The 20,601-nt window shown below is 40.4% G+C and overlaps 1 protein-coding gene across 1 annotated transcript in view; it reads left to right on the forward strand.

The window, feature by feature from the left end:
* Positions 1–20,601, forward strand: part of PCCA (propionyl-CoA carboxylase subunit alpha) — a 394,113-nt gene that overhangs the window by 312,466 nt on the left and 61,046 nt on the right. Inside the window, exon 21 of the mRNA XM_084616704.1 lies at positions 4,109–4,162. Within this exon, the coding sequence (XP_084472830.1) occupies positions 4,109–4,162 (54 nt within the window). The remainder of the gene's footprint in view (positions 1–4,108; positions 4,163–20,601) is intronic.

A 20,601-nucleotide genomic window follows, 5' to 3' on the forward strand; every position in this document is an offset into this window, starting at 1 on the left:
GATCCAAGAGTATCTGAACACTTTTGGCAAATACCTCAAGATCTTCTTCCATTCTAATCATGCCTGTATGGGTGTGGAGTCTCTGTCTCCCTCTCATATTTTGTAGTTTGGGGGGAGTTTTCCTTCCCTCACCCCTCTTTTATAGCTTGTTTCTCAATTTCATTTTTATCTAAAGGTACTCATCCATTGCAGGCTTGAGTACTGAGCTGATTGTAACCCTACTGCATCATACACTGAATAGCTCATTGATACCCAACTAAGTGGAACTAATTTTCTATGGCAAAGCAGAAGAATTTGGAGTAGTCACAGAAACCTCTTGTAATTTAGTGGGAAACACCAGATTGAATTGATTCCTTGTGAAATTATTGCATATAATCATGCAGATATGTGTGATTACACCCATGTCTGTACTTATATGTAGATAAATGCACACCAGTTTACACTTCCTAGTTATATAATGTGTTTACACAGATTATATCCTGAATGTACATGTTCTATTTATGTGTAAATATAAATATATACATACAGCATAATATACACAAAACCCCAATGTATATAATATTAATCATTGGATATAAATTTGATAGCTTTTAGAATTTAAATGTTTTTTAAAGTTAAATCATATTTTCTACAAGTTTTAGATTAGCTGTCTGGCACCTGAGTTCCCATGAAAAAAACTATTATGGTTTTAAATGGGATTTTGTTAATTTAGAATCTCTCAACCTGTGTTAATTTAATCAAAAAGAATATAAATTATTTTTAAAAATCCCATGATTCACACATACAACATAACGTTACTATTTTCACAGGAGAAAATATATTATTTAGGCTTTGTGAAACTGGTAGAAATATACTTTGCATTAATTATTCTCTGCTTCAGACCTCTAAGCAAATGTTTTGCAAGTTACTTTAAAAAAGGTTTTTACACGTTGCAAGTAAATAGCTGTTCTTTCTGGTTACTTGCATTTGATTACTTTCCTGTTATCACACATAATATGAAACCATGTATTAGAATGTATAGTGCATGTAACTATACAACTTAGAATAGGTGGAGACTGGTATATTCTTTTTCTAAAAAGGTAGAAAATAAGAGAAACTGTTAACCATCTTCTTTCATTTTCTTGAAAACATCAATTACATTTACAGGTCTCGGAAACAAGGCCACCAGTAGAACAGAAATAACTCCTTTCAGTATGGTTTTTTTTAAAAAAAAAATCACATTTAACAGCTGAGATTTATTTACAACTGAAATTTGAAATATTAATTATGATAATGTACTGACTTCTTTTGTAATATGGTGTTCAAAAGCCTGGCAGTTTTCTTTTTGGTCTTGGTAACATATGGTTGATTTGGAGAGTCTATCCACTTTTTTTTTTTTTTTAAATATGCCCAGAAGGAAAATTTCTTTCACTCCCCCGTGTTTGTTAATTTTCCTCTCCTTTCCCCACCCTGACTTTTTTCTCCTCACTCTGTTAATTTGAGGGATGGATTTTAGTGCTTACAGTGAACTCTTGATACCACTGAAGACTGAATGCTGTACTGCATATTGGATATATAGTGTAAGCAGGTGCCGTGGGGACTTACCGTACTGCGATGCCTATGCCCTTTCAACAATGACAGGCTAAGGAAGAGGGTATTCATCTTCTTATCCCTGATACTGTGGTTATGGAAGACAACTTTTGGGTATAAATATGTATTTGGTATTAGGTTGTAGATTCTAATCTACAAGTTTCTGAATTTATTTTCTAGATCACTCAACAGTTATCACATGAGCAGGCATTTTAGTTACTTGAAAGTGTGGTGAAGTCCTTGCATTCTTTGGATCTGATTTTGCAAATCTCCAAGCATGCAAGGAGATCCTACATGTGAGCAGGCTCATTGGAAACCAAAGGACTGCTCATGTGAGTAAAGACTACCTGCATGAGGAGAAGTTTCCAGGATCTGATCCATAGCTATGAAAACCCACAAGTCCATTCACGATACTAAGTTATTGCTTAGAAAGTGTTTAAAGGAAAAACAGAAACAATATTTTGTTTTGCTTTGTATTCCTCTACAAAATGAGAGTAATGGGGAGATTAGCCAAAAAATTGGAAATGTTATCAGGCTATAAAATTATTGTTAATGGCCTCTTTAAGGGGATAAAAGGGCAGCACAATAAGTGACAGCACTCTAATGAGGGCAAGGGCATTCCAGGAAAAAAAGAAATTAAGTCCCTTAGGTTATTTTTTTTTTTAATTTGCCATTTTCTGACAGCTTATCAAGTGGTCAGTACTTGTTTGTTTTGGCATACAGTTCATTCATTGTAGACTATCGGTACTTTGTTCTTCTTTGCAGTTTCCAAAACCTGATTGTGTTTATACTAGACTGTGGGAAAAGTGTATATTCCTGTTTCCTTTATAAAAGTAAACGTCAGGTTTTGTATGAAATTTTATTTCCCATATTTTCCATTCCATTAATCATTATTGTTGAAATATGTCAGGCCTTGGCACATCCTTCTTTGTTTTCATATGATTGTACAGATTGCAGTGTCAGTATATGACCTGTTAATCAAAAAAATGCAAGTTTATGCTGTGGTAAGAAAGCTATGGCTTATATATATATATATGTATAAAATATAGCTGCAAAACATGCCACATTGTCAGCAAAGGAACAGCATTTGACTTAGTACTACTATTGTGTAGCATTTTGTCACTTCTTCGTAATTGTCTTTAAAATGTGAAAGTACTAAAGGTAGTTTGCATTTTATACCTATCCTTGTAATATATTGTTTGTGTTTTCATACAAATCTATACACAGGGCATATTGTATAGTATTTATATCTCTTTAAATTTAGACCTATGCTATGTATTTACACTTTTTGACTTTGGTCTTGATTCAGCAGAGCTCTTAACCACATATGCTCTGTGAGGGCCTATGCATTCAGTAATTTGACAAATGAGAGAGAAAACAGAGATATGACAGAGCAAATCAGAGAATTAGTATTCTGACAATGTAATTTATGTTAAATAGTCCAGCTAATTGTATTAAATATTATCTTCTGTAAGTCAGACAGAGGAGTACATTTTCACTTATTTTACAGGTAAATTTGAAATGTTAAGTCAAAACGCTTCTTCCCATGAAGATGCTTTACAAATATAGTATAAAATATAAGTTTGGTCTAATATAGAATTTCTTGGTGAAATGTGTGTGCTGTGAACAGCTTTTGAACTGAAGGAGGAAAAGACTCAAAAGGAGCAGTAACTTCTCGTATATTTCCCGTGTTTAGGTTATAGGTAATATCATGTATAACCAGTAATGTGCTTTCTTTTGCATTGTTTAGTGGCTTAATGACAGTATGCTCTATGATTGGTCAGAGACTTGAGCCAACAGCCCCAAGCCCAGTAGATAACCAAGTGTTTCACAAAATTATTTTTTTTCTGTTTTCAAAGGAGGAGCATTGTGTGCATTTATTTTACAGCACCCTATCACAAAGAGGAGATGAAAACGTCTCTTTAGAATGAGTGACATGCTTAACATTTATAGAGTTGAGGTAATATGGAGTACATGAAGTGAGAATACAGATATACATGCGCCATAGAATCACAGACCTTAGAGGTGGAAAAGTCCTAGTAAGTCATAGAACCATAGGGTTAGGAAGGACTGCATGGGTTGTCTAGTCTAACCCCCTGCCAAGATGGAGGATTTGTTATTTCTAAACCGTCTAAGACAGATGGCTATTCAGCCTCCTTTTGAAAACCTCCAGTGAAGGAGCTTCCACAACCTCCCTATGCAGTCTGTTCCACTGTTGTACTGTTCTTACATATCATAACGTCCATCTCCCTGAAAACACATACATTCTTCCTTGTACGTAGACATGTTTGTTTTCAGTACTCTTCAAAGTAAATTTGTTAGAATCTGTTAAAGCAAAAACTAGAATTTGATCTTAAGCATGAATCAGCTTCTTAGCACTGAAGCTCTTAAATAAATTTTTACGTTATGTTTATTTTGTGCGTATGTAATATAGCTACAGGCATTTTGGTTATTTCCTGCAGACCTTACAAGAAGACAATAGCACTGCTTCAACTTACTGAGAAAGCTACTAATTAGTTTTTACACCTGTTTTTTTCAGTGCCTCTCTCGAGATGCAGCTGGAAACGTAAGCATTCAGTTTCTGGGCACAGTGGTAAGTATTCAAGATCTACTATGCTACATTATGCCTGTATTGAAATATAACTTAACAAAAAAAATAGGCAATTGATAATGACTGCACACACACGCCTGTGTTCATGAATTTTGTCAGTATCTGTTTTAGTGTGTGTTTGCTTCAAAGTATAGGATACATAAAACCCCCATTCCAGGTATTTCAAACCGGATGGAAGCAGAACTATCCTTCAGTGAATGCTACAAAACGGTTACATTCCACATTTCACTTGCTATGATTCTATAACTTTTTGGCCCCTAAAAGGGTAAGGTATAAATGAAAGTACACTTGTAAGAAATAGGAGATTTTAAACTTGTAATCTATTGGCATATATTCAGATTTCAGTCCATTTCATCCGATTTCTCTCCTTCTCCCACTCCCTGCTCATCCATTGGTGTTCTGTACATCTTTGTCTGAGCTGAGGGCCAATTTCTTTCACTCTATACTTCTCATCCTCAAGGCATTGTAGTCGCCATTCTCCCAGCTAAGGAGGACGAGATGAGAATAGTTTTTAATGGGCAATTCAAAGCACTGCCTCCATCAACATCTCACTCTACCGAGGAGCTGAGAGCTGTTTCCTGCAGAATAATAGACTAAGAATCATGGCCAGGTCTCTACCATAGGAGAAGTAAGCAATCGGGCAGATCTTTTGCCTCTTTCGTGTATCTTGGGTACTCATGTATAAGATGGAAAAACAAAATTGTGTGTTAAGTGATAGATGCTTCTAAGGCTACATACTATCTATCAGAATGGTATCTTAATTCTGTCAGTCATGTGGTTAAAGTGATACTTAAAGTGCTCTAATTGTATTTTTCCAAGTTTAATTCTAAACTTAAAGCTTTGAACAGATTAAAAAAAAAAAGTAATTCTCCTCAAGGATTGTGCTTTTACTTAGGTCTCATTATTACCAACTACATTATTGGTGTTTAACAGTCAGTGTACACTGTCCTATTTATGATGTTGGGCTTTGGCACTGGTCATTTGCTTTGCAGGAAAAGATGTTGCTACATGGCTGGTCTGATAGTCTCACAGCAGGAAAAAATATTTATTGAGACTGTTGCATAAGAATACTAACACATCTTGGTCAGTTAATAGTAAAAAGTCAAAGCAGACTTTAATCAAAACCCTATTTCTGAGCATCACCAAACTTCAGAAGGTACTGGTCAAATCCATGACGAGTGACATTCTTTTTTTTTTTTTTTAAAGTGGGATGCAAGTATGTGTTTTTATTATTGATTACTATTATTATTAATTTGTATTGCAGTAATTCCAGGAACCCCAGTGTTACACCAGTACCTCATTGTTCTATGGGCTGTACAAACACACAAGAAAAAGGCAGTCCGTACCCTAGAAAGCTTACAATCTTGATATGCTTTAGCTTTAAGATATTGAGAGAAAAACAAATAGAATATTAGTCATTTATTTAATTCTCTATTGCTGATGATTACTGTCTTAACTAAAACTAATATTGATTAGCTCACACTGCTTTATCAAATCTGCATCTGTTCAGAAAAACTAATAATTCTTTAACGAAAAAGGGAAAAAACCACCAGAATATGTTTTTGGAGATGGGGGGAAGAGAATAAGAGCACTTAGGGTATGCCTACACTACGAAATTAGGTCGAATTTATAGAAGTCTGTTTTTTAGAAATCGGTTTTATATATTCGAGTGTGTGTGTCCCCACAGAAAATGCTCTAAGTGCATTAACTCGGTGGAGTGCTTCCACAGTACCTAGAGTCGACTTCCGGAGTGTTGTACTGTGGGTAGCTATCCCACAGTTCCCGCAGTCTCCGCTGCCCATTCGAATTCTGGGTTGAGATCCGAATGCCTGATGGGACTAAAACAATGTCGCGGGTGGTTCTGGGTACATATCGTCAGGCCCCCGTTCCCTCCCTCCCTCCGTGAAAGCAAGGGCAGACAATCGTTTTGTGCCTTTTTTCCTGAGTTAGCTGTGCAGACGCCATACCACGGCAAGCATGGAGCCCGCTCAGGTAACCGTCACCCTATGTCTCCTGGGTGCTGGCAAACGCGGTACTACATTGCTACACAGCAGCATCAACCCCTTGCCTTGTGGCAGCAGACGGTACAGTACGACTGGTAGCCGTCATCGTCATGTCCGAGGTGCTCCTGGCCACGTCGGCCAGGAGCGCCTGGGCAGACATGGGCACAGGTACTAAATTTGTAGTGACTGACCAGGTCATTCTCTTTAGTCCTGCAGTCAGTTCTATTGAACCATCTTATGGTGAGCAGGCAGGCGATACGGATTGCTAGCAGTCGTACTGTACCATCTTCTGCCAGGCAGGCATGAGATGTGGATGGCATGCAGTCCTTCTGCGCCGTCTGCTGCCAGCCAAAGATGTAAAAGATAGATGGAGTGGATCAAAACAAGAAATAGACCAGATTTGTTTTGTATTCATTTGCTTCCCCCCCCTCCCCTGTCTAGGGGACTCATTCCTCTAAGTCACACTCACAGGGAAGGTGCAGTGAGGTAAATCTACCCATGTATCAATCAGAGGCCAGACTAACCTCCTTGTTCCAATAAGAACAATAACTTAGGTGCACCATTTCTTATTGGAAGCCTCCGTGAAGTCCTGCCTGAAATACTCCTTGATGTAAAGCCACCCCCTTTGTTGATTTTAGCTCCCTGAAGCCAACCCTGTAAGCCGTGTCGTCAATCGCCCCTCCCTCCCTCAGAGCAATGGCAGACAATCGTTCCACGCCTTTTTTCTGAGCGGACACCATACCAAGGCAAGCATGGAGGCCGCTCAGCTCACTTTGGCAATTAGGAGCACATTAAACACCACACGCATTATCCAGCAGTATGTGCAGCACCAGAACCTGGCAGAGCGATACCGGGCGAGTAGGCAACGTCAGCGTGGTCGCGTGAGTGATCAGGACATGGACACAGATTTCTCTGAAAGCATGGGCCCTGCCAATGCATGCATCATGGTGCTAATGGGGCAGGTTCATGCTGTGGAACGCCGATTCTGGGCTTGGGAAACAAGCACAGACTGGTGGGACCGCATAGTGTTGCAGGTCTGGGACAATTCCCAGTGGCTGCAGAACTTTCTCATGCGTAAGGGCACTTTCATGGAACTTTGTGACTTGCTTTCCCCTGCCCTGAAGCGCATGAATACCAAGATGAGAGCAGCCCTCACACCTGAGAAGCGAGTGGTGATAGCCCTGTGGAAGCTTGCAGCGCCAGACAGCTACCGGTCAGTTGGGAATCAATTTGGAGTGGGCATATCTACTGTGGGGGCTGCTGTGATGCAAGTAGCCCACGCAATCAAAGATCTGCTGATATCAAGGGTAGTGACCCTGGGAAGTGTGCAGGTTATAGTGGATGCAATGGGATTTGCTATATTATATTGCAATATTGCTATATTATATGGCAATTGCTGCAATGGGATTCCCTAACTGTGGTGGGGCCATGGACGGAACTCATATCCCTATCTTGGCACCGGAGCACCAAGCCGCCGAGTACATAAACCGCAAGGGGTACTTTTCAATAGTGCTGCAAGCTCTGGTGGATCACAAGGGACGTTTCACCAACATCAACATGGGATGGCCAGGAAACGTACATGACGCTCGCATCTTCAGGAACTCTGGTCTGTTTCAAAAGTTGCAGGAAGGGACTTTATTCCCAGACCAGAAAATAACTGTTGGGGATGTTGAAATGCCTATAGTTATCCTTGGGGACCCAGCCTACCCCTTAATGCCATGGCTCATGAAGCTGTACACAAGCAGCCTGGACAGTAGTCAGGAGCTGTTCAACTACAGACTGAGCAAGTGCAGAATGGTGGTAGAATGTGCATTTGGACGTTTAAAGGCGCGCTGGCGCAGTTTACTAACTCGCTTAGACCTCAGCAAAACCAATATTCCCACTGTTATTACTGCTTGCTGTGTGCTCCACAATATCTGTGAGAGTAAGGGGGAGACGTTTATGGCGGGGTGGGAGGTTGAGGCAAATCGCCTGGCTGCTGGTTACTCGCAGCCAGACACCAGGGCTGTTAGAAGAGCACAGGAGGGCGCGGTACGCATCAGAGAAGCTTTGAAAACCAGTTTCATGACTGGCCAGGCTACGGTGTGAAAGTTCTGTTTGTTTCTCCTTGATGAAACCCCCCGCCCCTTGGTTCACTCTACTTCCCTGTAAGCTAACCACCCTCCCCTCCTCCCTTCGATCACCACTTGCAGAGGCAATAAAGTCATTGTTGCTTCACATTCATGCATCTTTATTTATTCATCACATAAATAGGGGAATGACTACCAAGGTAGCGCAGGAGGGGTGGTGGAGGAGGGAAGAAAAATGTCACACAGCACTTTAAGCACAGCACTTTAAAAGTTTACAACTTTAAAATTTATTGAATGCCAGCCTTCTTTTTTTTGGGCAATCCTCTGTGGTGGAGTGGCTGGTTGGCCGGTGGCCCCCCCACCGCGTTCTTGGGCGTCTGGGTGAGGACGCTATGGAACTTGGGGAGGAGGGCGGTTGGTTACACAGGTGCTGTAGTGGCAGTCTGTGCTCCAGCTGCCTTTGCTGCAGCTCAACCATACACTGGAGCATACTGGTTTGATCCTCCAGCAGCCTCAGCATTGAATCCTGCCTCCTCTCATCACGCTGCTGCCACATTTGAGCTTCAGCCCTGTCTTCAGCCCACCACTTACTCTCTTCAGCCCGTCACCTCTCCTCCCGGTCATTTTGTGCTTTCGTGCACTCTGACATTATTTGCCTCCACGCATTCGTCTGTGCTCTGTCAGTGTGGGAGGACAGCATGAGCTCAGAGAACATTTCATCACGAGTGCGTTTTTTTTTTCTTTCTAATCTTCACTAGCCTCTGGGAAGGAGAAGATTGTGTGATCATTGAAACACATGCAGCTGGTGGAGAAAAAAAAAGGGACAGCGGTGTTTAAAAAGACACATTTTATAAAACAGTGGCTACAGTCTTTCAGGGTAAACCTTGCTGTTAACATTACATCACATAGCACATGTGCTTTCGTTACAAGGTCGCATTTTGCCTCCCCCCACCGTGTGGCTACCCCCTCAACCCTCCTTAAGTTTCACGCGACACTGCTTCGGGTCCCTGTTATAGCCTCTGTCCTTCATGCCCTGGGAGATTTTGACAAAGGTTTTGGCATTTCGAAAACTGGAACGGAGTTCTGATAGCACGGATTCCTCTCCCCATACAGGATAGCTCCCGGAGGCCAATACTGTCGAATTGTGTCCACAGTACCCCAAATTCGACCCGGCAAGGCTGATTTAAGCGCTAATCCACTTGTCAGGGGTGGAGTAAGGAAATCAATTTTAAGAGCCCTTTAAGTCGAAATAAAGGGCTTCATCGTGTGGACGGGTGCAGGTTTACATCGATTTAATGCTGCTAAATTCGACCTAAAGTCCTAGTGTAGACCAGGGCTTAGTGTGCACCGTCAGGCACTTAATGTGGCTGACGTAATATAGACTAGTTTTAACGTGTTTCTTGTTGGTTGAACCTAAAGAGAGAATTTTAATTCATAGATTAGAGAAATGGTAATGGAGACAAACCTTTTTCTAAGTCTGCTTTCTAAGCTACATGTAGGATCTTTTCAGTGTTTGGAAGCAGAATTGATAATCCTTTGCTACAGAAGAGGTTAGCATCCCTGAGGTATAGTAGGTGAAAGTTGGAGGGATGCAGGGTGAGGTAAGAGAATTCTGGACATTCTCTCCTTTGCAGATTGGCTCTTTGCTCTGACTTCCCTTCTCCCTCAAAGTCCTCCCTATGGCTTGTCTCACTCTCCCTGGTGTCTATGCTCCTCTCCATTCTGCTCTCCTTATCACCTTCCTTCCCCACTCCTTTGCTCTTATTAACAAGTCCCCTCCTGCCTTCCCTGCGCCCCAGCCTACTACTCAACAGAGAGGGGGAGAGATTAAAAAAAATCAGAACTGCCATGATGTTTGTCAGCTGTCACTCTGAACTATATTTCAGCCCTTTCCACTACCGTGTATCTGAGTTTCTCTTCAGATTACAAGCTTTGGGCCAGTAACAGTATCTTCCTGTGTGTTGGTGCAGCATCTAGCACAGGGGGATGGGCTGATATGGATTAGTGCTTTTTGGGCATTGCTGTCGTATCATTAATAATAACTAATAAAAATATAACTCCAAAGCCAGAAAAGAGGAGCCCTTTCTCCACTCCTGGAACCTCTTTTTGGGGACTCCAGTATGTATGCACTATCATGCCTGTTACTAGGATAATCAATGCATTATAAGGTTGGCAGTGGGTTTTTTTCCCTCATAACACTAACTGCTTGAAAGAAATATTTGGTGATATGATATTTAGATTTCTCAGTATCCTGCTTGCATATGCTATGCATCACTGTAGAAATTGGTTATAAAAACAATTTATATTTGATTTTAATATTTTCTATTGAGAGAGGAAAAACTAGCTTCAAGCATTCTCAGTTTCATACGTATGCAAATTCATCATGAGTTTCAATGCTGACAAGCAGTGTGGTGCTACTTAGCACATGCCCCCTATACCTTTTCATCAGCGCATGTTTTTAGAACCAACTGATTGGGACCACAGTCATCCAACTTGTCACGAGGGCATCAGCTTAGATAAAATAATTCACTTGATTTCCTGACAGACAGCAAAGGCAGTTTTGCTCCTGGTTTTTGATAAGAGATGAGTCTCAACTTCACTGAGCAAGCTGACAGACACTGAAGAGAAGCAGAGAATGCTTCTCTGTTAGAATCCTCATTGGCATCCCTTGTAGTTAGTTAACTGACAGGGGAATGTACACTTCAACAGAAAGACTTGCAATTAAAGAAAAGGCTTTAATATGAATCTTAAAGCATAATGTATAGTAAACTTGTAAAGATTTTCTGTTAAGGAGCAGCAAAGGTATTTGTTTCTCCTGTTTTAAAAGGGAAAATGGAAAAAGTCAGGCTACTGTTTCCAAATTAAGTAGGGATCATGAGTTTGAATTCCACAGAGTTGACATAATTCAGAGGTTCTACGTGGGTCTTTAGTAATGTTTCCTTTTGCTGGACATGACTAGAAAGTCTTTGCTATTTGGGACTCTCTCTTCTGTTAGTTCATAGTGGCATTAGGCAGTTTATGTGTTGTTGTTATTACTAGCAGGAGTAGTATAACAGTAACACTGAGGAGCCCTAGTCATGGACCAGGGCCCCATTGGGCTAGGTGCTGTACAAACACAGAATAAAAAAGGCCTGAGAAGCTTAAAATCTAAGTCTAAAACAAGAAACAACAGATGGATACAGACAGATGGGGGGAGTACAAGGAAACCAGGAGACAGCTCTTTCTCTGTTGTCTCACAAGACATTGTTTTTTCTTTTTATCCAATAAGCCTAAGATTTTCTAAAGTGAGGCTCCTAACCCCTTATTTAGGCATGTGCCTGATTATCAAAAAGTGCTGAGCACCCATTATCTTCTGCTGACCTCAGTCGGAGCTGTTGGCTTCTCCGTACTTTTGAAATCAGGCAGGGACATAAATATAGATATAGGTGCCTAGCTTTAAGTTCTTCTTATTGAAAATCTTGGCAGAGATTATTACCTCACATAACTTTTGATATCGTATGTTACAACCCTGGTGAGTCCCCCTGGACCCAAACCTTGTATCCCACATGCTCTTGGGGCTGGCAGAGTTTAGGCACCATCTCTCTGTCTCTGGACCTCTAGGCACATACTCCAGGTGCAGACACTGTGTCTGATACCCTTCTTGGCAGAGGCAGTCCAGTTGCTCAGGCTCAGTGCTGGTTCTCCCAAGCCTCTCCAGAAGCTGGTGCACTCTCCTAGAGTTCCACCAAAGCTGTTGACCTTCTGGTTTACTGTGTCTTTCTTCTGGGACTATGGGACAGGGTAAACAAGCAACTCACAGACTCTGCAGAGGAATTTTTAAGCACAAGTACTTTTGCTCATAGAGAAAGCACAAGAGCAAAATCTATAGATCTGTGGAAAAACAACACAACTGGCACACAAATCCCTTCTCTGGTGTCCTCACCACCTTTGGGGTTTGGCTGTCCTTTCAGGGGTCCCAGTACCCCCTCCTGTACCATCCCTCCCTCCTTTTCGGCCATTAGAGTCTCTGTCTCCCCTGTAACAAGCTCCCCTCAGATTGTTCAGAACCTTGTTAGGTTTCCCCATGTGTCTGTTTTTAACAGCAGGTTCTAACACCTTTTTCTTTCTTCCTTCTTTTCTGCTAGGGCGTTTCCATTGCTCCAACCCTATCCCCTGCAGGCAGTCTGGGAGAACCAGCTTCCTTTAACATCCCGATTGTTCTATCCGGGCTGAGCTGTTCAATGTTAGCAATTTTTCAGTTGTCCTGTACTGACTTCCAGACAGGGTTTGTGACATACGTGTCCAATCTTTGCTAGCAAATAGCTGCTGCAGTACACATTAATGGTTTGATTTTACAAACTCTGTGTATAACTTTATCAGAATTCATAGGTTTTACATAGACAAATTCACCAAACCATCACATCCTGTTACCTGGTTTATTGAATACTTTGTCATTTTGTGGACCTACAGTAAATCTGTGTACTAGTCATAGATTAAAGCTAGGAATACAAGAACATTCTCTTCAGTTTGTTTTTCCTGGTAATGGACTTGCATTGGTATGTGCTTACTTCTCAGACACCCTTCCTTTACCATTGCCGATGCTTATAAATTGTCGACTTTGAAACTTTTCAAGCAATGTTATAGTCAGTTTCTTTCCTCTGTCTTCTCTTTCTTGCATCCTTGCATGGTCCAAATAGCGGTCGAGAATGTGACGCTTCCATTGTATGACACTGTGACTCATGTTGCAATGGCAAATATTTAATAACCTGCTTCTTTCACTATTACAGATCAGTCCAATTCTGAACATGCTTGTTTTTCAATATATAGCACTACTGAAACTTTAGATATGAAGGCCTGTGTGGACTTTCAAAAGTGATTTTGAAACCTGTGAAAGCTACAGATATTCTATCTAATGGGATGTGTAGACAGTATTAATAGCAAGGAAAATATGTCTCACACACTTTAATCTTGCAAACTTTACCTTGGTTTTCCACAGTTCTTTTTTGGTTTGTTTGTTTTCACAAAGTACCTCTAATTGAGTTTTGCCCTCATCAAGAGTCGAAGCTTGCTCCTCCAGAGTAAGCAGTGGGTATGGTCTCTAGAGTCTGAAGATCACTCGGGATCCTTGCTAATCTGAACTGAATTCCTCTGAAATCATAGCAATCATGGGAATCACTCTTTTTCTTTACCCTGGCTCCAGAGCACTTGGCAGCATTGCTCCAGTGTGACTTCTGGCAGGGGAGTTACACAGTGCAAAAGGGACTCCAGGGAAAAGTTAATAATTGCCTCAGGAAACGTTATTTTTTTGTGCATTCCTTTTGAATATGATGGTGAGCATCCTCTGGCCTACGTCTCTCCACAAAATGGCCCTGGTTGCTGCCAAGAGAAAGGAGTGATCGCCACACAGAGATTTCACTTTGTCACACTGAATAGTTTTAAAGAGTAATAACATATTAAGATATACGTTGGAGTTGGGATTTTTAAACGTGCTTAAGTAATTTCAGAATACAAGTCTCCCTGAATGTCAATTGGACTTTGTTCCTAAGTCACTTAGACACTTGAAAATCCCAACTGAAATCTCAAAAAAGTAAATAAAAAATGTATTTTTTGCATTTAGTTGTCTGTTTTAAAAAAACAAACAATCAAAAAATCCACAAGAAATTACTTCTGTTTATCAGCTGTAACATTTAAATAGTCCCATTTCTCTTTGAAGTTCATGCCTTCAGAGATGGGCAAGTTCCCACGTTTGTTGCTGCAGTTGACTCCTGAGAAGTTAGGTTGCCAATGTAAAGCAGTACGTCTTCTTGGATTGGGGTGACTATCTTCTGTAGTGGCAAAAAAAAAAAGAAAAGAAACTTAAACCAAGATTTTAATAAATGGGTTTACTGCAGTTAGGTACCTAAAGTCTTATTTAGGCTACTGAATAAGTGGCCTGACTTTTAAAAGTGCTGAGTACTGATTAGCTCCCATTGATTTCAGTTGTGTGGAGCTGCTGGGTGCCCAGTGCTCTTTGAAAATCAGGCCACTTGCTTAGGTACCTAAATAAGGGCTTAAGAACCTAAGTAGCACCCAATTATTTAAATCTTGGCCGATGTTTTTAAATGAAAGCTTAAAATTTCCAGTGAGAATAAACAATGATGGCATTTGTAGGGTGGATTGCACTATAGTACTTGAATATCTCAAATGATACCATTTGCCTCCCAGGAAAACGAACAGAACTTTGTAACTTTCTCTGTATTTTGCTTGAAACATTTAGACTGCCTCTTATTCAGCTTGTTGATACTTTCTGCAGCAAGGACAAGGGTTTAGACTTGGTGGCTGCTTGAAGGATAAGTTAACAGGTTACCAAAGGTAGTTCAATTATTTTCCTGTGGGTGGATTAAGACCTACAAGTAGTGATTGAATACTGCCGTATTAAGATAATTACATCATGGTGAATGTTGAGCCTTTCTTTTCTGAGAAAGATTGCTGCTGCCAAAAAACCAAACATATGTGTAGCCTGCATTTTTAAAACAGCTTTTTGATGGCTGCAGCTTTGGCATTTACCCAAGAGCTGTTTAGGAGATATTAATTTATATGGCTGAGAAGCTTAACCAGGGATCTTAATGAAACAAAGGCATGATGAAGTTAGTAAAGCTAATTTAAGTCTCAGAATGTACATTTTAAATTAAGTTTTTATTGATAATAAATATACTTTGTTTCTCATTAGTCTTCTAAGCTTCAGTGATAATATCTGTAAAGTAAACATGTTTTACCAAGATTTAACATTAAGAATGCTATTAATATGGCCCTTGGTACAGCAGCACAATTAGATTTCAAAGTGAGCATTTAAGATGTAACAGCGATTAATGACAACCATCGAAAACAATTTTGAACTCCATCGGTTTAACTCAGGAGGGTAAACTTAATATGATAATATATCTAGTTGAATTGTATCAGCTTAGCAGGAAAGTATGCAAATATGTGACCCTTACCTAGCATCTAAATGGATGCTGTGCTGATAGATTTATCAGTTCCATTAAAGAACTTTAGGGAACTTTGGAATTTCAGCAATTGTTCCCTTGGAGGCTGAAAACCAAACCTGATCTCATACTGGGACCATTCTGGTCTGCATATTTCCATAATTTGCCTTTGCTACTAATATGACAGCAAGACGCAAATAACTGTTTCTAATAATATCAAATAGAGTTGTGGAGGACAGCATTTTAATGTAGTAAAAGACCTCCCCGTGGGGTTGTTATTGCCATTGTAGAACAGCAGTTACACAGTTGCAACAATAGTCTCTTAATTGATTCGTTTAATTAGCAAGAGATGAAGCTTGTGTTCCATCTTGTCTTCTGATATCGTGGGGGCAGCTACAGAAAGAATTCTTTGCATTTCTCATACTTTATACTCAGGTATAAGTACACTTAATGAAAAGTTCCAAATGCACTTTTCTGCAGAGGCAATGTTTGAATGTTTTATGCATTTAAAGCTTTCTCTTATGATTTTTATGATTTAAGAACTGCTTCAACCTTGGAGTCTAGGAATAGAATTTATGACAAAGCATTGATGTATTAGAAGTGGGAATTTGTAATCCAGATTTGCTTGCATTTCTAACCTAAATATTCAAGTCTAAGAATTATAGGAATAATGGATCATTGTAGTAACAGTTCACTAGATTTAGTCTGGAAGAAATAAGGTCAGATTAGTGAAACTGGCCATCTGCCTTGTGCCAGCTTTTTAGTGGTATTTTTATTCCCCCTCTGGATAGACAATGAATTTACATGACCACATGGTATAGTCGGTAGCATGTGCGAGAAAAGAGATTCTCTTTGGGCTTGATTATAAACAAGGATATGATACAGTGTTTGCTTCTGGGAAATGAAATAACTTTTTATTCAGTATGTTTTAAAGGCATGTAAAATAAAATAAGTATATTTAGTTTTAATTTGATTTTCCTTTCCTCTTAGCTTAGTTTTGTCTTCTGTTCAAGGTTATTCTTCCTTATGGAGGGAAAATATTTCTAAGAACAAGACACGCTTCTTGTTAAATGCTAATTTAAAAAATGAAGGTTACATTGGCTTACTTCCATTGTCATCATACTGACCTAAAATAAAGGAGCTCTGTCTTATAAGTCTAAAGTAAATCACAACAGGGAACGAAAAATTCATCCCTGTGCTCAGAAGATTTCAGAGCTGTCTCATCCTGTTTTCTATAACACTGTTACGAGTGGGTGCTGTGGCACAGGAGATGCCATCAAATTAGGAAGCACTGTGCAGCTTGGTGTAACTCAAGGTAGCAAAGGGATAGTGTGGTGTTGAATGGGCTGTCTTTTTGAGGGACTGTAAATGAAGAGCCGGCTCACTTACAATCATTAAGGTTCCCATGGCAATTTGCACAAGCCCCATAGCACTTTGCATTCTCCGTGTCTTGGCCAAATTCCACTTTGTGTAATTACCTTCTGTCTACATAAATTCCCACCGCAGTTTCAGCTGTATTTGGTATTCTACACTTCCTGTCCTAAACAGTTGTGGTGCTGCTGTGCACTGTCAACAGGTGCTGTGGCTGTATTTCAAGTGTGGGTGAAGTGATTCCTGTACACTTCTTTAATGAATTGTTTGGTCCTATTGCCATAGTGTCTGTGACATAAAACAAGACACTAAATTAAAGTGGTCACGACAGACAGCACAAATAGCCTAACTTCTCAATTTCGCTAGCCGATCATAAAGAAAGTCTTCCAAGGGATGATCTATAGGCAGACAAATCTTTGACCAGAAAGCTTAACCTTGAACAATATGCCATGAAGGTCAGTAGACTTGGGTTCTGGTGGACTACTAGAGGGAGTGAAGTAGACAATCAGGAACCTTCCTGTGAAAACATTCTGCTTCCACATCTCAGTAGCATGTATATCAAGGGGCTATGAGCTGAACTGTCTCTAGTGATCTCTACCATTGCAATCGGGAAAGGTACATAGGAAGAGAGGCCATCTCTAAAGTATCCCACATCCCAAATCTTAAATCAAACTGAAAACCTTGCATCGCACCTTGAAGCAGATGGGAAATCAGTACGGAACTCTGAATACAGCTGTAATGTGGCTGTGTACTCCTTTAGAGCAACTAGAAAATTCATCCATTTCTACAGTTCAAACCCTTGTCCACACTTGGTTGTCTCTCACCTTGACTATTACAGCTGCTGCCTCGTCCTCCTTTGTTGATTTCATCTCAGCTCTGCTGCTGCTAAAATAATCTCTTCCTGTTGCTCTGATTTCTCTCTTCTCTCTGAATTGGCTCACTGCCGTTTATGTGAAGTTCAGTTTTGTCTTCCTTTTCAAGGCCCTGCATTACTTTGTTTTACCCATGTCACATTTCCTCCTGTTTGACTTCTAAACATCCTTTTGTTCAATCTTTCTTCCACACTTGTCTCCACAGCTAGTTCCATCATACCTCGGTGCTCAGACTCTCACTTTTCTTATGTGCCAGTCAACCTCTTTCTCTTCCTCCAAGTTTCTTTTAGAAACATACTTTTTCCCAGAGGGCTTATCACTGATGGTCTCTTCAAGATATCATCTTTGATCTGAGTTTACACCATCAGCAGCTGGCTTATGTGCTCATTGTATCATTCTCCCTCAGGTCCCTCTGATGGGGCTGTGAAAAAAGGAGCAGGAAAAAAATGCACTAAAGAGAGGATGAAAAATTGAGCAGCTTGGATGGAGCAAAGGTAATGAATTAAAAGATGGTGGCAGAGGAATAGGCAGGAGCTTGGTTGGGCTGCACATTGAAGGCATGGACAAGAAGCATAGATTTGATGTAAAAGTTGAGGGAAAGCCATTGAAGGGAATGGACATGGTAAGGTAGACAGTCGTCTGTGGTAGCATTTAAGAGAAATGGAAATGTAAGGAATGACAAGGTGAGAGACCAGAGAGGAGTTTGTAGTAGTTGAGGTGAGAAATAATCAGTGCTGAAAAAACTGAGGGGGGGGGGGAATAGAAAGAAAGAGATGTTTGGAACTGTTGTAGAAATGTATTGAGCGAGTCAGTATGGAGGGAGAAGGAGAGGGCACTATGGTTCTGAGTAGAGAAACAGACTGGACTGTGAAATTGCCAATGTCCCCTTGTGATATAATTGTGGACACAGATGAGCAAAACTAATTGCTCTAAACTTTCTCTTCACTGCAGCAAAATATATTTAAAACTACATTTTCATTGCTGTAACAGGTCTCTCAGGAACCTCTGTTTCTCTGAAGATCAGCCAATCTGCCTACCCTGCAGCAAATAAGTACTGGCACAACTAGGCAATCCACCTCTTCAGTTTATTCTTTTCCTGAAATATTTATAGCCATTGACCCTCAGAAGTAAATGGCTACGAAGGAGGTGAAGGGCAGAGCAGTTGTGGTAGATCCTGTAGAGCACAGGAAGTATCATGCTTGTGTGACGATCCTTCAAACACCAGTCCTTAGTTTTGGCGAGATGCCATATTTGCAGCATGCACAGGAAGTATTATCATAGCAAATTGTGTTATGAGCAACAGAGCCACAACAAGGTCCTTCCTGTGTCTGGTGGTGGTTTGATTTGGGAGGAGAAGAGAGGAGAGAGGTCAGGACAACGGGAATGGAAGGGGAAAGTCCACACTGTCCAGTGAAAACAAATTGCCTAGGTGGGTGCCCAAGTGCTTCAGTGCAAAGGATATGGTAAAACTAGCTGGAGTACAGCAAGATTCCATCAGCGCTGCAAAGTCCAGTTTCTACTAATGCTGTCCTGGCCCACCCAGCTCCGCCCCTCACCTCATTCCAGTCCCTCCTAAAGAGTCATTTTTTCTGTAATACTCTCACATGCTAACTCTGAAAAATGCTTTCTTTGTGCCAATGTTATAAGAGGGGGGAAAAAGTGATATCAGAATTTAAAAATATCTAAGTTAATATCCTGTTATCGGTCTCCCAGTGCTTAAGATCCTCAGGACAGGACTTTTGTTTGTATCTTGCAAGCACCAAGCATAATTGATGCTCAAAAAATAATGCATTATAGAAGTGTGCTGGGAATCCTCCTTCCCTCTTCAGAATTAGGAGATCAACAAGCTATGCAATCAAATGTAGTCTGTGCCAAAGCCAGGTCTGCACCACTCTTTGACAAGGGTGAAGGAGATCAGAGACATCTAGATACTCTGAGAGGTGTCTTGCAGCCAGCTTGCCTACAATCTTACTCAAAACGGGAAATATGAAATCAAGCTATAGTTGGCCAGATTATCAATCTCATATGATGGCTTTGTGAAGCAGAGGCTGCACTGATCCTTCCCTCAAAGCACTAGGCCGCCTGGCCTCTCTAAGAGAGGCATTTACACTCCCCACCACCAAAGAGTTATTTGCCCACAGCCATACAGTGAGTCCATGCTATTGGGATTAGAACTCTGGAGTTTCATGGTTCCCAGTTGAGTCCTTTTGATCACGCAACAGCAAATATAGCAAACCTAGGTGCAATGAGCGACATCCATGGTAAATTTGCAGCCTTAAAAAGGCAAGAGAGAAGTAGTCTCAAAAACGTATTTAGGAATTATAAGCATATTAATTCATATGGAAAGAAGGGATTCATGAAGGCATTATAGAAGAGCAACATATATGGAGAGACTAAGTTTCAGTATTTTTAGCCTGAGGTAGTGTTGAGTTCACTTGAAAAGCAGAAAGAGTGTAAAGAAGAGAAAGCAACTTTTACAAGAACTCATACTGGTACACCAACAGTATCCTGAATGAGGAGAGATCAGAACCTTTGGTTTTAATCCAGGAGGAGTTGGAGACCCAAGCTAGAATAATATACATGCAGCAGAATATAACTGCAAGGTATTGCACATATTTGAAGATCAAGAGAATTGACAGGTTGATACTGCTTAACCTGTCAAAATCCAGCTGGAAGGTGGTGATGGAAGCTGTAGAGAAGGTTAAGAAGAGATTAGCACCAGAGATAAATGGAATTCTTGAAATAATCCACCATTAGTGCTCTGAAGAAATAAAGGTTTAAAGAAATATCGGTAGGGTGCCTAGAGAACAGCAAAGATCTTAGACGCAAAGTGTCAGGCAAATAGAATCGCTATCCAAAATAGAGGGCAATTTTTCCTCAGTGGAAACTTTAAATTTGTGTCCTTGTTAAAAGGAAAATACTTAAATTCAGTGGTAGTACATAATATCACCATTTTTCATCTGGGAATGCTAGGCAAACTATTGTAGGAAGAAAAACTGCATGAATGCCAGGGTCATAGAAGCATGCTTCAATAACATAGAAGCGCGTTGAGAGGGTAAGCAGAAGAAAAAGAACAGCAAGGTAATGTAATTTGATCATCTAAGATGTCAGTTTTTCAATCGTTCATTTCTTGCTCTTCGTTATCCTCCAACATTTGTACCTTGC

The sequence above is a fragment of the Lepidochelys olivacea genome (genome assembly GCF_965140295.1).
Source record: "Lepidochelys olivacea isolate rLepOli2 genome assembly, chromosome: 1".
Lineage (NCBI taxonomy): Eukaryota > Metazoa > Chordata > Testudines > Cheloniidae > Lepidochelys > Lepidochelys olivacea.